The sequence below is a fragment of the Excalfactoria chinensis genome, chromosome Z (assembly GCF_039878825.1).
Source record: "Excalfactoria chinensis isolate bCotChi1 chromosome Z, bCotChi1.hap2, whole genome shotgun sequence".
In the NCBI taxonomy this organism is placed as follows: Eukaryota; Metazoa; Chordata; class Aves; order Galliformes; family Phasianidae; genus Excalfactoria; species Excalfactoria chinensis.
The window spans coordinates 72,726,023-72,746,968 of NC_092857.1; the positions used below are offsets into that span (position 1 = coordinate 72,726,023).

At 46.9% G+C, this 20,946-nt stretch overlaps 1 protein-coding gene across 5 annotated transcripts in view; it reads left to right on the top strand.

Moving 5' to 3' along the window:
* ZCCHC7 (zinc finger CCHC-type containing 7) overlaps nt 1-18,303 on the top strand; it is a 99,280-nt gene extending 80,977 nt beyond the window's left edge. For 4 of the 5 annotated variants that reach the window (XM_072359399.1, XM_072359398.1, XM_072359397.1 and 1 more), the window contains exons 8-10: nt 11,777-11,872; nt 16,406-16,523; nt 16,950-18,302. In XM_072359399.1, the coding sequence (XP_072215500.1) occupies nt 11,777-11,872; nt 16,406-16,523; nt 16,950-17,389 (654 nt within the window). In that variant the 3' untranslated portion in view covers nt 17,390-18,302. Of the gene's footprint in view, nt 1-11,776; nt 11,873-16,405; nt 16,524-16,949 lie in introns of all 5 variants that reach the window. The other variant, XM_072359401.1, reaches the window with a different exon arrangement.
* Nucleotides 18,304-20,946: the final 2,643 nt, after the last annotated feature.

The following is a 20,946-nucleotide window of genomic DNA, read 5'->3' on the forward strand; positions in this document are numbered from 1 at the left end:
GTTGTGAAAACACGACTTTGTTTGCTCCCTGCACACTGTTGCTGCTGCTGGTTGTTTTCTAATTTTGGAAGCTCGCTGCAGGTTCCTGTGTGTCAAACACTTAACAGCCGTTCGGTGGGGTAATGTGCAGCGCAGGCAGCCCCAGTTGCCGGGAGGAGAACAGCAATACCTGGATGGCAGAGGCATCTCCACACTTGGCACAAGAGGGAGAGGTGACTTCGTGGTGTTTGGGGTGCTACAAGGTTTTGTATTGTCTGAGAATTTGTGGTGTCCTTTTTCACCAGGAGACAAGTAGGGAAGATGCAACCGGCACATGTTTCGTTTTTAAGTTGTGTGTGCGCATTGTTCAAAGCTTAGCCCTGTTGTTTTGCTGTTCTGCTGACTGTGAGTGTGCCGGGGAGGGCCGGGTATGCTGTCTGAAAGGTCTCTTGGATTTCAGTTCACATTGCTTTTGTTTGTCCCAGCTGACTTACACCTTGCCCAGCACTGTTGTTCTCCTCAGAGTTTCAGGTATTCTCAGGGTTGTCAGAAAATTTATTTTAATTTGAAAAAACAAACAAAACAAAATGAAAACAACCACAACCACCTTGACAAAAGACAGTGTTCTTTCTGGCAGCTTTTTATGGCACACATGGAAATGGAATTTCTCATTCTGAAATAACCAGGTTTCCACAGATGCTGTTCAGCAGCTTACAGCTGGGAATTCCATTACTCAGGGCTCTCTCCCATTCTGTACTTTAAAATGGTATTTGAAATAACAAAGGAAAATCACCTTCCTACAAGCACGCAGCGTCTACAAACAGTGCTGCTTGGAGTTCCTCTGTTCAGGATGATGTTGGGTTTTTAACTTAGGCATCTCAGCACTCAGGAGTGCTGAGTAATAGGGACGTGGGCATTGGTTCAAATGAATTAGGAAGTTCAGACCGATTACCTTCCACTTTCTTAAATGGGAAGGAGGTGAACTGTTTTGGTACTTTCCTTTTGCAGAGTTCAGGTCCTTAACTGATTGCTTTTATACCACAGAGGGCATGGGAGTTACCCAGCTCAGCATCTGGCTCTGCTACAGCAGACCTGAAAGCTGAAATGGCTCTCAGGAGTTCTATGCTCCTACACAGACCTGAGAGGCTGTTTTGGATACGCTGTATAATCCTCTGCAGCACAGTAATCAGCTGTCACTTACCTTAATCATTTAAGCAGGCATGCTTTCTCTAACATTTTATCTCTCTCGTGCTCTTCCCCATCTGCCTCCCCAGGAAATAAAATAAAAGATGCTTCTAAATTGAGGGCAAAAGACTGACTACATCTTGACCAGAAACTGCATTTTAATGCATTTCTGGATACAGTTCAGGATCTGGGGAAAGCCTGCCTGACTGAACCAAGAAATTCCCATTTCTCCAGCGTTGGGGCTCCAAATAGCCTCATCAAACCGCTTGGAAAGTGGCATCCTTCAGAGAGTCCCTAACTTCAGCATGCGTTTTGCAGTAACACAAGGGACTCTGTGCTTTTAGTAAGGCCGGCTTGACTTCACCCTGCCTTTAAGTGAGAAAAGGAAAAGAAGATGAATGTTTGGAAATGAAAAGCTTGAGCTAAATTGAAAAATAGAACTAAGTGCTCTACATGTTGGTATATTTCTGGTCACCCAGGAAGTTCTTTGTGCAGCACATAACGTTCTGCAGACGCTGTGCCAGCAGCCCTGGTGTCAGAGGAGCCCGCGGCTGGGAGAGCCGCTGCCCAGCCCTGCAGACTTGTGGGCAGGAATTACTCCGTTCTTCATCTGTAAACCAGCCTGCACTTTCTTAGCCCAGCATGCATTACTTATGTGATACACCGGAATTCTTGCATAATTGCTTAAACAGGAAACTTGGTAAGATCCACGGCTGAAATACTTCCCCATTGAATACGAAGCCACGCTTTTGTTAAGTGATCAACTTGATCTTTTCTTCAGAGCGAACAGGTTGGTGAGCGTTTTCATCTCACTTTCTCCAGTTTGAGAAGGTGGACTTGCACAATCCTTCAATAATTCCTGTTGTTTCAAGTATTAGCATTATTAGCCATCTAAATCAGGAGAATAGCAGCTTTCGTGATGGAACCAAATTTGCAAAGTGTTTCAGAAATAGGCTTCTATTTGAGAAAAAGAAATCAGTGTTTCTGTGCCCCCTTTCTGCAATGGATTTTGCATGTAAATGTTTGTATTGAAGTTCCTTTATTACTGCAAAGTATTACTTTCACCTCCACGTGAGGGTGTTTTTTCTCGGTTTTGTTGGAGCTCAAAATCTTCAAAATTCCATAGGAAACAAACAACTGTCACGTACATTAAAATATATTGAAACAATACTTCCATGTAGTTAATATGAAGGGCATTTTGCTACCTTTTTGCATTGCAAAACAGAATAAATATAAGGTACCACTGGAGCATAAATATCCACGTGCATCACAGTGCTGACCAGTACTTTGCTTGACACATCTCCACTCAGTAGCTGTTTGTAAATTACGTGCTTTAGCAGCACTGAAGCTGTTCCATGTTATCATACAAATACTTTCCATCTGAAGATCTTACAGGTGTCTAGCGGTGACTGTCTGTTTAGCTCTGCTGTGGCAGAAGCGTATGCAGTTGCCCATGTACACTGCCAGAACTGCTAGCTCATCTTGTCAATTATCTGTATATTAGGAACAGCTAAGAGCTCGCGTCAGACTGTAACTTTCTCAAGTTATGCTCGATCATGTTAATAATCTACGGATTAGGATTCCCTAAAAGCAATTTAATTCTGAGAGGGTCTGTCACGTCAGTGGTATTAAAACATCATGTTAAGCCCTGTCATATGAATAAGAAAATTGTCTTAGTGACAGAATTACCCTGGTTTTGTTTCCGTATTTTGGAAACTCGGTCATAAAAGGAATCCAGGCAAACAGAAGGCCCGTGTAAATGATGTGTAAATCCATTTGCCCCGGCTGGATGTGACCCATAGCTGGGTACTGCTGTGCTCCTTAATGTAGTCTCAGAGCAGTAGTCTACCTGGATAATATGACATGCATTGCTATAGCAAGCAGAATCCAAAAGCCACGAGTGTAACTCTCATATGGGCACTATTCACAGCCTGCACGCTGGTCTCAGCACTTCCTGGAAGCAAACGTCAGCACTGCCATCGCTGGCTGTTCTTTTTAGCTCCAGCACTTTGTTGAACCACTACTTGCAGATTCATGATTTGTTTTGCCTTACGGTCTGATGTAGCTGTGGCTCAACAGGGCACCTTCTGCTGCTCTGTCTGCCATAGGGCTGCCATTGACGCAGTAGGAGAGCGGCGCTGCCATGTCTGGCACAGCAGCCTTGTGTACAGGCACATGGCTCAAGTTTGCCTTCTCCAGAGGTACAATAAAGGGAACAGTGACAAGAATAAGTAGTATTTACAGTTTACAGAGTAGATTGCGTAATATATTTGCCACCCCCACACCCCCCCCAAAAAAAAGAAAAAAAAAGAAGAAAGAAAGAAAGAAAGAAAGAAAGAAAGAAAGAAAGAAAGAAAGAAAGAAAGAAAGAAAGAAAGAAAGAAAGAAAGAAAGAAAGAAAGAAAGAAAGAAAGAGAGAAAGAGAGGAAGAGAGGAAGAGAGGAAGAGAGGAAGAGAGGAAGAGAGGAAGAGAGGAAGAGAGGAAGAGAGGAAGAGAGGAAGAGAGGAAGAGAGGAAGAAAGGAAGAAAGAAAGAAAGAAAGAAAGAAAGAAAGAAAGAAAGAAAGAAAGAAAGAAAGAAAGAAAGAAAGAAAGAAAGAAAGAAAGAAAGAAAGAAAGAAGGAAAGAAGGAAAGAAGGAAAGAAGGAAAGAAAGAAAGAAAGAAAGAAAGAAAGAAAGAAAGAAAGAAAGAAAGAAAGAAAGAAAGAAAGAAAGAGAGAGAGAAAGAGAGAAAGAGAGAGAGAGAGAGAGAGAGAGAGAGAGAGAGAGAGAGAGAGAGGAAGAGAGGAAGAGAGGAAGAGAGGAAGAGAGGAAGAGAGGAAGAAAGGAAGAAAGGAAGAAAGGAAGAAAGGAAGAAAGAAAGAAAGAAAGAAAGAAAGAAAGAAAGAAAGAAAGAGAGAGAGAGAGAGAGAGAGAGAGAGAGAGAGAAGTGTGTTTGGGGTTTCTCTGGGTCAGCTTCTATTCCAAAAGATGCTTGCCTTTCTTCCCCCCAAACCTTATGTTTCTTTGCCTGTTAGTGCCTCCTCACCATCCAGCTCTGCAGAGGACACCTCCTGCACATCAGACGTTTCATTCTGTTTCGTGGCCATGCAGCTTGATTCTGTTCCTGAGGTGCATTTGTCATCACTTCATTTGGCACCTACAAAAATTGAGTGTTAGGTGCCTGTGTTTGGACATACACACACACTGAAGGGTTTCTCGGTGCCGTTTGATAATCCTGAAACATTTTATGCTTTGAAAGCAATCACACTGGATTTGCACGGGATATCTGGCCTGACTTGCTTTTGTGGCACATGAGAACCCAGTTAAGGTAATTCTGCTTTTCTGGTGAGGAGGGAAAGGAAGCGATAGCTCTGGGATACTCCAAGGCTGGTGTGAACAGCTCTGATCACCAAACTGCAGCATCAGTGCGAGGTGCGAAAGGTGAGCTGCAAAGTTTTGTCATCCATCTTTGGAAGCCACCGACTCCTCGCGGTGTCCCAGGCCAAACGGAAGGGAGAAGCTGATGGAGCAGAATCATTTGTGCGAAATGGTAGCGTGAGGGGGATGTGGGAAAGTGTTTGTCAGCAGTTACAGTGCGAGGTATCAGACGTTTCCTCAAGGACACGTTCTGGTTGATGTCACTTGTTAGAAAGCTGGGGAAGAAAATCGGTGTGCCTGAAAATGTACGGCGGTGTCAGGGAATATGTGAAAAGCCTGCGAGGAAAGTGGTGAACGCGCAGGTGAGCAGTTGATGCTTTGGTAGCGTGAGCAAAATGCTCCTAAAAACGCAGCCGGTAAAAGGCAGTGCAGGCGGAGACCCGGGCGCTGGGAATTTAAGGAAGAAGGCTGAAAGGACTGTTAGGTAGCGGCGCACAAAACCTGCACCCACCCGACGGCGCAGCATCGCACCCTCCGGCAGCGCCGTCTGCTGCTGCCCCCTGCGCCCGGCGCTGCGTCGGGAGCCCCTGCCAAGGCAATGTTCAAAGCAGCCGGCTCAGAAAGTTGCTCGGAACCCGGTGCTCCCTCCTCCACCCCCTGCGGAAGGCGAGAGGCCACCCGTGCACGCGCGGAGGTTGCGGAGAGGAGGCTGTGAATCGTTGGGAATGGCAGTGAAAATGAAAAGCGAGGGCGTCGTCGGGCTGCCCGTCGCACCGAGTAATAACTGCGGCCGTGCCTCGCTTCTCCTAATCTCCCGATTCCGCAGGCTGTGCAAATGTTTGTGCTCGGCTTAGCGCAGACACGCGCGTGTGAGCGCTCAGGGCGCTGCGCTGTGCCCACGCGTGGCCGCGGCCGCGGAGCCCCCCGCGCCTTCCACACCCACTTCAAAGCTTGCGGTCCTTCCTCCAGCCGTGCGCTAAAAGGTTTCTTTGTACGCCAGGCCATTTGTCCGTCATTGTCTGGGGTCCAAGCGGTGGTAAAATACCCTGTCACCGATCCCCGGCGCCCTGAATGGCAGCTTCTCTCCGGACAATTGGCGGCGGTGCCGAGAAATATTCCTGAGAGGATTATTTAACCTTTCAATTTAGGGGGCACAAAGCCCGGCTGATTAATGAACTTTCTGATGGGCGCCGATAAGCGGATCTATTTCTTTATTTCCTCCAAAAGTGATTCCTTCTCCCGTCCCATATTACTATAATCTTAAACATAAAAATGCGGCAAATAGATTAAAAAACAGCACTAAAGAGTTTATCTGGCTGGCAAACTGAAGGAGCTAAATTAAAATTGGTAATGAAAGCGGTGGCTGAGCCCTGTATATGTTTTTTAAATGCGGCGTGTATTTTGAAGAGACTTATTCTCCAGCCTGCCTGGTAATGACTGCTTTTGGTGCGTGGTCCGGGGCTGGCTTCTGTTATCCCCCCAAAAAAATGAGTTGTGTTATCTGGATGACTGCAGACACATATGCATCCCCCTTTCTCACTGCATGGGCAGACAAGGTCGATAGCATTACAAGGTATTTGTGGCAGTGCTTGTTTCAGTTTTCAGAGCTGCCAGTTTTCAGCCAGATTTGAATTACAAAAGAAGAAGCTGGCATGAAAATTGAAAGGGTTTATCGGCTAGTCTGAAGCCTCATAGCACATTGCTTATTTATGCACTCCATTTGCACCAGGAAATGTAAAAAGGAAATACATTTTAAAAATAAGGTCATAAAGACCCGAGATATGTTTAAGATGGCAAATAAAATATAGATACCCATAATATCTTTCCAGGAAACGATTTCACTTAATGTCGCGCGTTGCTTCGGAGCAGCATTTGTGTCGCTGCCATAAATTTGCACGTTTGTGTCACTGCCGAGATGGTCCCTGGGGATTAAGGAGGAAGTGTTTGCTAACTTACTTTAAAATTAAAATGGAAGGAAGGGAGGTTTGTAGTTGGGGAGCTACGTCAGAAAGAGTTGGAGTTTAATGCACCATCCCATTTAAATAACGTTTTGCATCCTGTGTAAAATTAGCCATGGACGAATGGATAGATGCCACCACCTTTGGAGAAAATTGGGATGCCTTTTAAAGCACCGCGCTGCTTTCTGAGGCATTCGGGGATTGTGTTGTTGTTATCCTGCCTATCTTGCATATATTCATGTTCTGCACAAACTTGAGGTTTCTTTATCCGTTTTTCGTAGAAGACTTTTTGAATTAATGTTCTTCTCTGTTTTCCTCTGCTCGTGAGAGTATCAAAAGATCACATTAATTTCCTTGGAGTGCGTGATGTGCTTTTTGTCTTTTGCCGCGCCGTTTTCACACGGTCGATTGTAGATGCCATTTGCATCTACTTAAAATGCATTAAATAAACGTCGTATTTCTGCAGAAAATGACCACTTTACAGTGACTGCGCTGTGGACCGAGCATGTTAAGTTCCTTCTTCTGGAAAGGGCTTTGGATTTTCTGACTGCGCAACCGGCAGTAAAATCTCGCCCGTTTAATGTAGATTATTCACTGTTAAGGGGGGGAAAAAAAAAAAAAGAAAAAAAAAAAGTTTAGTGACATTTCAGTTTCTTGGATATTCCGCTGTGCTTCGTTGGGTGTTACCGACGCGTTTGGAAAGCTCGTTGGCAAGAGGCAAATGGCAGTGAGATGCTCGGGTGCAGCTGGGACAGAGCGGCCGGCTGCCCGGGAGAGCACCTCGACTCCTGCTGGAACAGCAAGTTTTGTCAGGCGGCCGAAAAGATGGAGAAATTGAATTTGGTGGAGAGATGATGTGTTTGTAATGGTTTGGGCTTGTGGGGTTTAGAAGTCGAAACACGAAACGCGTGTGTTTCTGGTGCATTAGTATGCATCGAGCTCGGTATGTTTCTGTCATGAATTTTCATAAGGATTTTTACTACGTAGCGCATGTGGCTTAATGATGCAATCACCTGATAGACTAGGAAGACTCCAAAGAAGACGTTCCGGTCTGTTGTGTACATAATACTTGTTTCAAAAATCTGCCTAATTAAGGAATTACCCCATGGAATGCAGGCCTACTGGGTGCACGACACGGTTAAAGAAAATAACAACAACAAGAACCTTTTGTATAATTACGATATAACACGGTATCTTATATTGGCAGTTTGTCACATACAAAAATGATCCCAACCTGCCGCTGCTTCAGTCGGTACACAGATAGATGGCGATCATTTGTAAAGGGGTAATAAATGCATATTTTTCCTTGTTGGGGTTGTTTGGATCATTTCCCTGCCCAGTCCTGGCGTGCGAGCTGCAGTGTGTAATGATTCGGTTGATAATTGTCTTCCAGTGGCTCAAGAAATTGGTAAATATGATTGCTAATGAGTTTTGGTCCAAGCCTTACGTCTTGTTCACCTCCCAGAGTGGGGAGAGGTGTGAGTGCACGGTGCTCACATGCTCGTTGCGTTGAGCACCTCATGAGCACCAGGGGTTCCTGGCGCAGACGCTGGGCTTGACGCACATCCCGCACACCCCTGGCCCCTTTCTTTCTGCAGACCATCGCTTGTCCTTGGAGCGCAGCAAGAAAGAAGAGTAGAACCAGACAGACAGACCAGGTGTGAGCACAGACAGACCTGCTCTGTGCGTGAGAGGCATCAGGAGGTTTGGGGTGCTGCAAAGCAGCCCCGCAGCAGGAAGTCCTGCCGTGCTGCGAGGAGTCTGCAGAGCAATCGCCGTCTCACCGCAGAGAGCAACTTTGATGCAAAGCACAAAACCAGGGTGGGCCCGGCGTGGAGGCAGAGCAGCGGCTGATAGAAGCAGACCAAGCGGTGAAAGGCACAGCCTTGCTGTCATCTGGTGGCGTCACCTCTGGGTGGCACTGGGAGCTCTTCTGAGATGCATCTGGGTGTCAGCGGCTTTGTTGCCTCTCCACGCGTGGCACAGAGACGGACCAGCATGAGTCAGGTGCATCCCCACCGGTTCCTGGGGGTGGCTGTGCACTGGTCGGGCCGTGGCTGCATCTGATGATTCCTGAAGTCGGACGTCTGCCCTCGTTCGAATCCAAACCGCAAAGGATGCCAGTGAAGCATCATGGTCCTTTTCTTCCAGAGCCACTCACATGTGTGGCTTCGAGGTGTGCGTGTCAGGCAGCGGCTCTCGGAGTTGCACAGAAGTCCCACTTCTGGCACCAGCGAGGCCCACACGTTGCGTAAAGCAGGGGAGCAGAGAAATGTGCAAAACGGAGGTGGGAAGGTTTTCCTGGATTAGCCAGATTGCAGATCCTAAGTAGTAATGAGCTTCGTAACGGCGAGCCCTCGTTGGATCCGAGTCGGAGCAGATAAGGGGAGCTCAAGGTCACAGAGGTAGCTGCCCAGCAGGTCTATTTGCATAAAAAATTACTGTCAGAAATAGGCCAGTGAGGCAGCCCTGGCATTTTGATCTCTTGGCCTTTGTCATGGAGATTCCTAGTTGAGAAGGGAGGAAGGCCAATGTCCCAGATAATGATTAACTGTTTTAATGGCATTCATTCATTCATTCCACACTAACTACTCATGCAGAAAAAAGGGTTATGTAAAATGACATTAGAAGAAAAATCATTTGTAATCGTTGCATCAGGCTGCACTTTGAGGAGACATTAGGAGTAAATCCATGGCGTGGTAGGCTTATGCTTTATCTTCTGATATTTACTGAGTTTACTGGTGCATGAAAAGCTTTCAGCAAGAATAGCAGATGGGATGGACCTTTCATAGGTAATGCTATCTACCAGGTTATTACTTCTATATATTGATAGTGAAGTAATCTCCAAGATATCACCCTACAAATATAGATTATTTAAATGTTTGTAACAAAAAAAATATATATAACATAGAGAAGCTACGTTCATGAATAGTTTATTTTGTGCCCATATGGCTGGAGTCTTCAGATGCTTTTCTAAGCCTTAAGTAGTAAGAAAACAGTGGGATTATAACATAGGTTTCCTTTTTGTTTGGCTACAGAGGGAAGTAAAGTTATGTAAAGTTGTAATCTGAGCAGTAAGTATTCAGCCTTAATTTCTGTCCTTCAATGTGACCTTTCCCATTATCTGAACAAAAGGGAGCAGGGAGGAGGAAGGGCTGGCTTGGGCTGGAGGTGTGGGGCTGGGGTCACTGGGGTGGGTGTATGTCACTACTAAATGGGGGAGGCTTAAGCACTCTTGTACAGTACAAAAGGAAAACACGGGGGCATTTCTTGTATGCAGTTGTTCTGCAGTGGGGGAAAGCAGCTCTGTTTGTATGCCTGCTGGTGCTGTGGGGGCAGCTCAGCACAAACGGTGCTTGGTGCAGCTGTTGCCGTTTGAGCTTGCTGCACAGTGAGCGACCGGCAACTTCAGGTGCATGGAAGTGTACACCAGTGAGTGTGAACGTCAAGTGTGATTTATGAGTCAGGTGAGTTCTTATCTGCTGCTGAGTGTTTAACTTCTGGATTAGAATGAGGCACCCGCTGGAGGAGCGCACACGCACAGTTGGCTTACTGACGTGGCCATATAAATCACCGCGGTGCTCGGGGGAGCGTGTTCCATGCCTGTTGGCACCCACGCGCCTGGGATTTGTTTTCAAATGTGCAGTCTAAAATAGTGGGAGATCCTTCTCCTCTTTTTCCCCGGAAAGTAATCGCATTTGGAACCCAGAGGAAATATCAGTGAAGTTTCAATACAGAGCACCAAGTGTGGCCAAAATGGTAACTACGCTGGAGGAGCACTATTCAACAGATGGGGGCATTTTACCAGGCAGCGTTTTGGAGTTGCTCCTCTGGAATAATGCATGGTTTTTGTCACTTTGCAGAGACCGAGCAATACAATCCAGTCATTTTCAGGTGAAGTTGTGGCACTTATTATGGACTAGCTGGCAGAACAGCAATGTCTTGGTCTGGGCTTTATTTTCACCCCTGTACGGTGCTGGTATTCTGGCTGTGGGGATCTCTGGCACACGGGCACTGTCTGGAGGAGTACGCTGGGGCTTTAGCAGCCTCCCTGTGTGGGCTTCAGCTGACAGCAGCTTTGACAACAGATTTTCTGGAGGTGAAACACCGCGCAGTAGGAAGGCAGAGGAGGGTCTCAACACTCTGCTCTTTAGGAGCCCTGGCCAGTGTGAAGGTGGTTTCTGGGGCCGCTGTCTGTGTTGAAAGCTATTTAGAATGTGGGCGATTCTTCAAAACACCGAACCCATAGATTTTTCATCAAGAATTATGCAGAGATTTTGCCTTTTTCTTTCTTTGCTGTGTTGGAAGGAACAACCCGAAAAACTAAGCCAGCTTAGCGAGTTGCTTACATACCGCTGTTCACTGGAGAGCTGTCACTGTAAGACATGGATGAGAAGTATATGAGAAATGGCTTCATTGGTGATATTTTTTCCCTTTTCCACTTTTTCCCACCATTTGTCACAAATCCCTGCTGGACACATCCCCCTCCTTAGCCTCCTTTTGCTGAGTAAATAAGAGCTGGGGAGCGTGAATCTGCAGCACATCCTTAAAGCCAAGGCTGGAGGGGCTCACAGTCAGGTGACCCTACGCACTGAAACCTGGTGTGAGAAGATCTCTGTTGTTTCTGCCTGCTTTTGAAGCACTGCTGTCATTCTTAGAGGCAGTGCAGGAGGATGCAGTGGCTTTCACAGTGGATGAGTGCAGTCATAAGGGTTTAAAGACAAAAAGCCCTTGGTTGTCTGGAGAAGTTGGGCAGGTTCTTCCTTAGTGTCTGTGCTTGGTGTGGTTTTTGGAAGCAGGTGTAGGCTTGGCAGTGCAGCCAGTGAAGGCTCTGTGCCTCTGTCACATCTGTGCCATATTGCTCTGAGCCCTGCTAGGAGGAATGGGTTCTGCAATGCACAGCTGTGTCCATGCAGCTGGTGGGGGTGATACCTGGTGGCCCTGTCCCTCCCACGGGGACTGCAGGGTATGCGTGAGGGGCAGCAAAGGCTGGGAGGAAGGGAGGAGGGGAGACAGATAAATCAGCAGCCCACGTGCTTGTATTCAGAGCCGAAACAACATGGCCAGGTGGAATGGATACGGAGCGTGTCTCTCCCCATCTCATTTGTGATGCTCAGGGTTAAACTGCTCTACGAGGTTGCAGAAATATCGGTAGCGTGGTTCTTTTTGAACTCAGTGTTCCAACAGCAAGAAGGGATGGTTCGATTGAAGCATGATAGAATTTTGTAATCATTTATCTTTAATTTGGCATTGTAATACTGCCTGACCCAGTCGTCACCAATTTCTGTCTTTCAGACAAACCCTGGACCAATCAAGGCAGCCAGTTCCCAGGCTGAGCACTCTGCAGCCGTGTACTGCTACAACTGCTCCCGGAAAGGACATTTTGGATATGTAAGTCTCAGCAGCCTCTGAAGTTCATCCCTCCTACAGGTCGTGGCTGGAGAAAAGAGCTGGGGGAGTCAAGATAATGCTGCACGCAGGGCTGCTCTAACGAAACATTGGAGAGTCTGCAGCACTGTTGAAATCAGTGTAGGCCCTTGTGCAGTGATTTCACCCATCTAATTTTAAAGACATGGAAAAGAAGTTACTATGACGGGTTTGTTGGTTTGGTTTTTAAGTGGGTCTGTGGGGAGAAAGAATACATAATGGACAGTCATTAAACAGAGGTGTATTTTTTCCCATTTTCCACATGGTTTGTGGAACAGTCGAACCTTGCTGCCATGTTCAACATCACAAAAGGTTGTTTATAACTGTCAGCCCAGCGACTGGAAGTTCTGTTTTAGGCTTTCTCCGTTTCTGCTTCTTCTGAGGATCCCAGTTTGTAGCAGCTGAATTAAGCTTAATGGCACGCTGTGAGGTACAGAGGTGGTGATCATGAGAGGTGAAAATGGAGTTGTGCTCCATCTTCCAGGGTTAGTTCGGACTTCTATCACCTTTTCTAGCCTTCCACCATGACAAGCACAGCTTGGCAGATATCCAGCTCAAAAGGTAGAGGGTTTTTTTTTATAAGTCCAGTAGCCACAAATATTGTAGGAAATGAGGGTTACGTGTGTGTGGGTCAAGTTTATTATTTCCTACTGCTAAGGAAGTAAATTGTCAGCAAATCGCTTCCTCTTTCCTGCCTGCTCTGCTTGTTCACTGCTGAAAAGCATGCCTGTTTTCATCTATGTATTTAATCTCTGTGGATAATAATTGGGACAGGGAGGGCAAGTTTGCTAGCATGTTCTCCTGGCTGATCTGAAAGAGGAGAGATGAAAAATGTTAATGCCAAGCAGCCTTTGGAAACAAATGAAGGCATTCACTTTGAGCAGTAGGTTGAGGCCATTCTGTGTATTATGGACAAGCTGCTGCCTTCACGGATGTCTTGGAAGAGCCAAGAAATAAATGGCTCTTGCAGTCCAAGCTAGGTGAGAGGCATCAGCATCCTGGTGTTACCTGTGGGAAATACAAGCACTGCAGACACAACCTTGGCTGTGGTATGGGAGCCCAAATCCCTGACTTGATGCATGCAGGGTGTCTGCTCAAGACAAGACTCCAACATGTGATGACAGTGCAAGACCTTGGCAAGTTAGTCATGACAGCCATCTCATTCTGTCTGGTACGTGAGACTTCAGTAAGTAAAAGTTTTCATAAAGGCAGCGCTGAAACCAATCCTGTTAAACAGAAATGGAATAAAACCACTGCCAGTAATGTATGAATCTAATGTATCTAACAAAGGTATGCAATGAGACCTGAGTTGACATGCTTGAACAAAAAGGGAAAGTGTTTGCTGGCAGTGGATGGGGAATTGTTTACTAAACTCCCCCAAAAATGGCATTCAGGGAAGGCAGCAATACATGCTTACAAATGAGCTTTAAGAATAATTAGTACATTCCTGAGAGGAGACGATAACCATTACTTGGATGGAATAGGTAGAAATGGTATATCACGAGTAAGGGAATAAAGTGAGTCAAGAGCAACATTTTACAGCTATCAGTGTTAAAGATAAGTCAGTATTTTCCCTAGCATGCAAGGAGCAGAAATAGCCTCAGCAGTGACTGAATGAAAATTGAGAAGTCAGTAATAATGCAGAAGGGCAGAAATTCTCACCAGATCTTTTGGTATGCACACAGAAAAATATCCCAGATGTGCACTGCATTAAATAACGATCACTGGGTATTTGCCTTCAAATCACTAAACCTTCCCTTTGCAAATGGCTGCAGAAATGGGGCTGGTGGTCTGCTATGCATATTTATGGAGATCCAGCTGAACAGGCAATACGTGTGAGATTTGTAGCTCTCACTGACTAAGAAAACTGAGGTCAAAATCAATGTCTGTACTCGGATGCAGTGAGCAGCCCTGTCAGAGCTCAGAAATCCTGGCTATAAGTAAAGGGGGAAAGTATGGGTTTTTTGGAGGGTTTTTTGTTTTGTTTTGTTTTGTTTTGTTGGCAGTTTGTTTTTACTAGAATATTGTTATCAATAAGCATTATCAGTAAACATTACTGATAAATATTAATATTTTATTTTTTCCATTTCTGCACTGTCCTGCATTGCCTTTCTGAGCATTTAAAGCCGAGGAGAAACAGGCTCCCAAGAAGAGAAGGCTGCTGTTAGTTTTGTGCGGACATAACACAGTTAGTGCTTCCCACGGCAGTCCGCTTCTTTTCATATTGCCATTTAATTTAGTTTAGGAACATCTGAAGTTCTGCTTCTCTGTTAGAAGCCTGGCTGGGGAGACCACTCCCAGCAACTCAGGCAAGAGCAAAGAAGTTGGTAAGTCCTGGAGCTGAATGCCCCAGTTTGTGTGAGCAGGTCACTGTGGAACACACTGGGAAGGAGAGGTGGCAGAAATTGAAGTAATTATGGCTGCCAATGCTTCTAACACCTGGCAGTTATATTCACTGTATTTGCTTTGTTATTTATTAATGCAATTGTATTTTTAAACCCAGCATGTGCTACAGAGCTAACAAGGGAAAAAAATCCTACTTTTTTAGTAGAGCATAGTCTGTTTTCATTGTCCATTTTGAACAGTCTGCGCCTCCAAACCGTTCTGTTTCAGAATCCATGGCAAAGATGTGCTCATTTTGTGGGGGTGCAGCAAGTTTTTAAGGCAGCAGGGATAAGGAGCTGACCAATAAGCGCAGATGTGCTTTGCATTCACATTGCAATGTGGCAGTCACACAGAGAATTCCTCCTGCAGGCTGGTATCAGGCTCTGCTTTCCATCCTCTGTGTGTCCCCTCCAGTGGCAAACACTGTCCCAAGAGTATGGAACAGTACAAAGTGTGTGGCAGCAGTGGCAGCTTACCCGGGAGGAAGGGCACAGCACAGTGCTTGTAGGACATGGCTGGGTTGATTTTTCAGTGAAGTTCTGTTTCAGCAGAAAAGAGGAGTGCTAATTTTGGTGGCACGTGCATTCAGTTCACTGATGCTTCCATGTCAACAAGTGAGCAACATGAGAAGGGATGAAGAGCTGCTGTATAGCATCCCAGCCACTGCATTTCACAGTTAGCACAGAAGGAGAAATGTGTCTTGAGGTCGTTCTATGTAAAGACAATCCACGTTGCTTTCAGTAGCTTCCGTGGCAGTGCTTACCTTTTCTTCTGTTCGGGGTAGGCAGAAAGCTCTGTGCTGGGCACACGCTCTTCGTTAGGTGCCATTCACATGAAGCAAAAGCTTTTCAAGTGTCATTTCACAGCTTTCCTCTCCCCCTAAACCTGAGGAGATGAGTGTGGTAACTAGGAGAGGTGAGGAGAATAACGCAACTCTTCATTTGACTTCAGCCAAGAAAAGGCCATTTGAAGCTGAGGTGAGGATATGAAATACGTATGGCATGCATTTTTTATGTGTTGCTCCTCTAAAATGGGGGTTGGACTCGATGATCTCTAGAGGTCCCTTCCAACCCCTATAATTCTGTGATTCTGTGTAAAATGGAGAGAGGAGAGTACAGAAGGACGTATTAGGGAAGTCCTAGAGGCCTTGTATGGCAGAAGTCACAAATGCAGGAAGGAAAGCTGCTTAGATAGTGTGGAGATAGGGCAGGCAAAAGCTCCTCCTAGTTTATTGGGAATGGCAGACCCAGAGCTCATTAAATCTGAGCAGCATCCAAGAGGTGAAGAGCAAATCCATAGGAAGCACAGCCAGGCCCACAGACATGGCCAAAACATTGTGTGTGCAGCAGGGGAGAAACACCACGTTCCTCAATCGAGCATTTGTGACACAGGGTCACGTGTATGTGATCCAGGGAGCACTGGATGCTTTGGGGGTCTCTTCCCAGCCCACCCGATGTCTTTGCGTGGCAGAACCTTCTGTGGGATCTGCTTTTGTTTTGCATCTGTAGGAAGGTGATGCACAGTGTGCAGAAAGGGCTGCCCTGCGTTCCCCATCTCTGCCTTCTCCTTCCTTTAACCGCCAGCACACCTTTTGAATGTGCCACATTTCTGCACGTGCATTTCCCTCCAAGGGATCCAGGGTTAAGAAGCCCCCCGCCCTGCAGATAGAGGGGTTGACCTGAAGAGATGAGGCTTGTGGTCACGCTGGAGAGCCAGCTGCAGCAGCAGCAGTGGGAGCTGGCCCAGCTCTGTCAGGAAGCCCTGTGCCCTGCGAATAGCAGCGTGGTCGGCATAATGTTGCCCTGGTGTCTGCCTGCTTCCAGTTCAATGCTATGAAGGCTGCTGCAGATCAGTAATAACTGTGGGAAGACACGTGAGTCCTTCCACTTGCTGCAAGAGAGCAGCAGGTTGGTTCATGGAATGCATGTTTTTCTTTGTGCGCTGAAAGAACTGTTGGAAGTCAGCAGAATTATCAGTGAAATTGTTAGTTTGCAAAGAATTGCTTGCAGCATCCTCCATGGGTGCAGACCAGCACCTGCAGAACCCATCTCGTTTAGTTTCCCATAAAATCATAACTCAGCCTCATGTACTGATTTAAAACGTGTTTTGCAGGAGTGCTCGGAGAAGCGAATGCGCGGAAGCATGTTCCCTGCTTCTCCATTCATCCACTACTATGATGATGAATGTGACCTCAAGAGGAGAGCAAACAGACTGAAAAGGAAGATTGCAGGTACGGCACGTTCTGGGAGATGCCCTTTTATTTTCAGTTCTGTGAAACATTTCCTCCTGGGCTTTCTGAAGTACTGTCGAATTGTTTCCATGCCTTGGGAAAAGCTATAGGAATTTGAAAGGGTACTCCAGGAGCGGTAAGAGATTTGTGACCGTATTCCTCTGTGTACCATGGAAATGTATCATGTCAAAGCCCCTAGGTGAGCACTGTCAGATGTTTTAATTCTGCTGACACTGAAGTAGTAATAAAGTAGCAGGAGGAGGCTTAAACGGTAAGTCAGTAAGGTTGGTGTCTATGGACGATAAAAAACCAGCACAAAAAAATCTACCAAACAAAGACACCGTGTGCGTGGAAATCTGCAGTGGCTCCGGCTCGGGGCTTCAGGTTTCCATTGCAGGAGCTGAAGTGAGCTGCTCTGTTTTACAGAACTGCAGGAAGCCGGCCTTCTGCCAGTACAGCCGGAGACACCACGGCAGCAAGGAATGCATGGAGGGCACAGCTGCAAGAAAGAGCCATGGGAGGAGCGTGGTAAACGTAACAAAGATGAGTATCGCAAGAAGTCATCATCCTGGGCAGACAAACCGAGAGCAAAAAAACACAGAAGTGATGCTGAAAGGGGCCATGAGATGGAGGACGACTTCCCTAGAGGGTATCATAAGCAGACATCCAGGGCCAGCAAAAAGCATCACAAGTCCGTTCTCCAGGCACACGGCAGCAAGAAGGAGCATGGCCAGCAACTTCTGGAAGCTGCTAAAAGGAAGAAGAAAAGGAAAAAACAGAGGGATTCGAGCCCTGATGCCAATGAGAATTTATTCCTTATTAAACAGAGGAGGAAAAAGTCTAAGCAGAAGTCCTCCTGCTGGTAGGAGGTGGATGGGTAGCACTGGCAGTTGCTGGCCCTGACGCTGTCTGTTTTTTGTTTTGTGACTCCTTACACACTGAATTAGAGTATGTCTCTGAGTCGGGCTGGATATGCCCAGGCTTCAGTCACACGAGAAGCATCCCTCTGTACTTCCAAAAGAGGTGCTTTGTCTGTTGTGCACTGTTCACATGGCAGGTAGCATTTGATGTCTGTGTCTGGAATAACTGCACTTTTTCAGCAGTCCTAGAGTAAGTTTGCTTCATATGCTTGTAGCGCGAAGGGCTGGGCTGGGGAAGGCCCGTGCTGCTTTGGGTAGGATTTCTTTCTTTGCTGGTGAGATGTAGCTCTGATAGCAGGATCTTGGCACAGTGCAGACACTGAAGGGAAGCTTTCACATGAGCAGGAGCTGGGGTCCACGTGTGGAGTTGTGCACGTTCCCACCAGCCACTCTCCAGAGTTCAGTCCTGTCCCTTATAGAAGGTGCTCTGAAGGTGTTGCTTTATGCTTTGGGAAGTGACAGTCTCCCACCTCACCCTGCAGTTTAGAGCCACCACCATCAGTGCCACAGCTCTGGGTGCCATACGTGGGCAAGCTCTGACTGACTGCATTCCATCTCTCTGCTGACTGCTTAGAACAGCAGGAGAAAGCGGCTGAGAAAACATAGCAAAGTTTACATCTCATGTTAGATACGCTGCTGTTCCCCTTGTGTGGGAGGTGTGTCTGCAGAAATGGTAGAGCATGGAAAGTGTATTTGATTCCAGGCACTGAAATTTAGTAATTAAATTTATTTGTAAGACAGTTATTTTTGTACTCTGAAATTGGACTTTTTCGTTGTTTAAAGTTTTGTAACAACCAATACTTGACCAAATGAATAATCCAAATAAAAATTTACATGGGGGATATCCAAAGCCATTGTTTGTTCTACATTGTCTTTCATTGGCAGGCAGAACTACTTAAGGACACTGCATCTGCTTCCCGTATTTTGAGCTGAAACCACAGCACTGACCGATTTCCTGGCTTTATTGATTCAGGACCTGCACGGCACTACACCGCCACTTGTGCAAAGCAGGAGGAAGGAACTACCAGCACGTTTTTGTGGGTTATTTAGCAGACTAACAAGTGTGAGAGGCAACAGCAGTATTGCACAATTGCCGTGCTTTTGAGGCTGCTGTATGAGCTCGGAATCACAGAATTGTAGGGGTTGGAAGGGACCTCTAGAGATCATCGAGTCCAACCCCCCTGCCAAAGCAGCTCCCTACACCACGTTACACAGCTCGGCGTCCAGGTGGGTCTTGAATATCTCCAGAGAAGGAGACTCCACCACCCCCCTGTGCAGCCTGTTCCAGCGCTCCGTCACCCTCACTGTAAAGAAGTTCTTGCGCACATTCGTGCGGAACTTCCTATGCTGAAGTTTCAGCCCATTGCCCCTAGTCCTGTCCCCACGCACTACTGAAAACAGACCAGCCTCGCCACTATGGCTCCCACACTTCAGGTATTTATAAACCTGGATCAAGTCCCCTCTCAGCCTTCTTTTCTCAAGGCTAAACTGACCCAGTTCCCTAAGTCTCTCCTCATAGGGGAGATGCTCCAGGCCCTTCACCATCTTTGTGGCCCTCCGCTGGACTCTTTCCAAGAGGTCCCTGTCTTTTTTGTACCGGGGAGCCCAGTTTATGCATTTACATTGAATTAATGTTTACTAGTAATAAGGGATGAGAAACTTATGCCATCTACCTGGCCTTGTGCAAAGCATTTGACAGTGTCCTGCACAGCATTCTTGTCTTTCAGTTGGAGAGATGTGGATTTGATGGTGGATAAGGAGCTGACTGGATGGTGACACTCAAAGAGCTGTGGTCAACACGATTACCAGTTAGGGCTTGATACTGGGACCAGCACTTCTTAGCATCCGTCCATGACACAGACGTTGGATCAAATGCCACTCAGTAGGTTTGCTAACACCAAGCTGAGTGATGTGGTCGGCACACTGGAGGGAAGGGATGCACTGGAGGGAAGGGATGCCATCAGGAGGGACTGGGACAAGCTTGGGAGGTGAGCCTGTAAGAGCCCCTTGAATTTCAGCAAGACCATGTACAAAGTTCTGCATGTGGACTAGAGCAATATCAAGCACACACAGAGGCAGGTCAATGAGTGGACTGGGAGCAGCCTTGAGGAGAAGGGCTTGGAGACATTGGTTGATGAGAAACACAGCGTGAGCCAACACATGGCCAGAAGGCTAATTGTATCCTGCAGTGCATCTACAGAGAGGTGACCAGCAAGGAGAAGGAGGTGATCTTCCTCCTTTACTGTAGTGATGACCTGGATGAGGGCACTGAGTGCACCCTCAGTAAGTTTGCAGATGACACGAGGTTGGCTGGAAGTGTGGATCTGCCTGGGGTTTTGAAGACCCTACAGAGGGATCTGGACAGGATGGGTCATTGGGCTGAAGTCAATGGGATGAGGGTTAACAAGGCCAAGTGCTGGGCTTGTTGCTTTGGCCACAACAACCCCAGGCAGTGCTACAGGCTTAGGGCAGAGTGGCAGGCAAGCTGCATGGAGGAGAATGATCTGGGGGCTTTAGCTGACACTCAGCTGAACATGAGCCAGCAGTGTGGCCAGGTGGCCAAGATGGCCAATGGCATCCTCGCTTGTACCAGAATTAGTGCAGCCAGGAGGAGCAGGAGGTGATCATCACTCAGCACTGGTGAGGCTCCACCTTGAGTGCTGTGTTCAGTGTTGGGCCCCTCATTGCAAGAAAGACGCTGAGGCCCTGGAGCGTGTCCACAGAAGGGCAGTGGAGCTGTGAAGGGTCTGGAGCACAGGCCTATGGGGAGCAGCAGAGCAGACTGGAGTGGCTCAGTCTGGAGGAGGCTTAGGGGAGGCTTCATCACTGTCTAACTCCCTGAAAGGAGGCTGTAACAAGGTAAGAGTTGGCCTCTGCTCTCAGTGAAACAGTGCTATGATGAGAGGTGGTGGCCTCAGGTTGTGCCAAGGGAGGTTCAGGTTGGATATTAGGAAAAATTTGTCAGGAAAAGCCATCAGGTGCTGGAATGGGCTGCACAGGTTGCTGGTACAGTCTCTGATCATGGAGGTGCTCAAGAATCATTCAGATGTTGTACTGAGGGACATGGTTAGTGGGCAGTGTTGTTCATAGGCAGGTGGTTAGACTAGATGGTCTTAGAGGTCTTATCCCACCTTAATGATTCTCTGCTTCTGTGAGATACTTATATTAAATAAATACTGCTGGTACTGATGTGCAAGTCAGGGGCAGTAGTGTAGCCACTGCGTTTCAGAGGTACTGATGTCTTCAGTTGGCCCACGTGCAATGCCGGTGTGATGTGGAACAGGTGAGTTTTCCTAAGCCTTCCGTGTGAGGTTCCCAGCTACTCTGACAGGAATTAAATCAGCCAGGAGTCCAAACTGAGCAGTTCCTCTGAGGTTCAGGGACCTTAACCAATCCTGTTTGACACTGGGCTCTTGTATGGATTTTTTCAGTTTCAAGTCTGTGCCTGAATTGTCTTGGGAAGCCAATGGTGGACAACTTAAGCAAAGTCAGTAACCTATGCA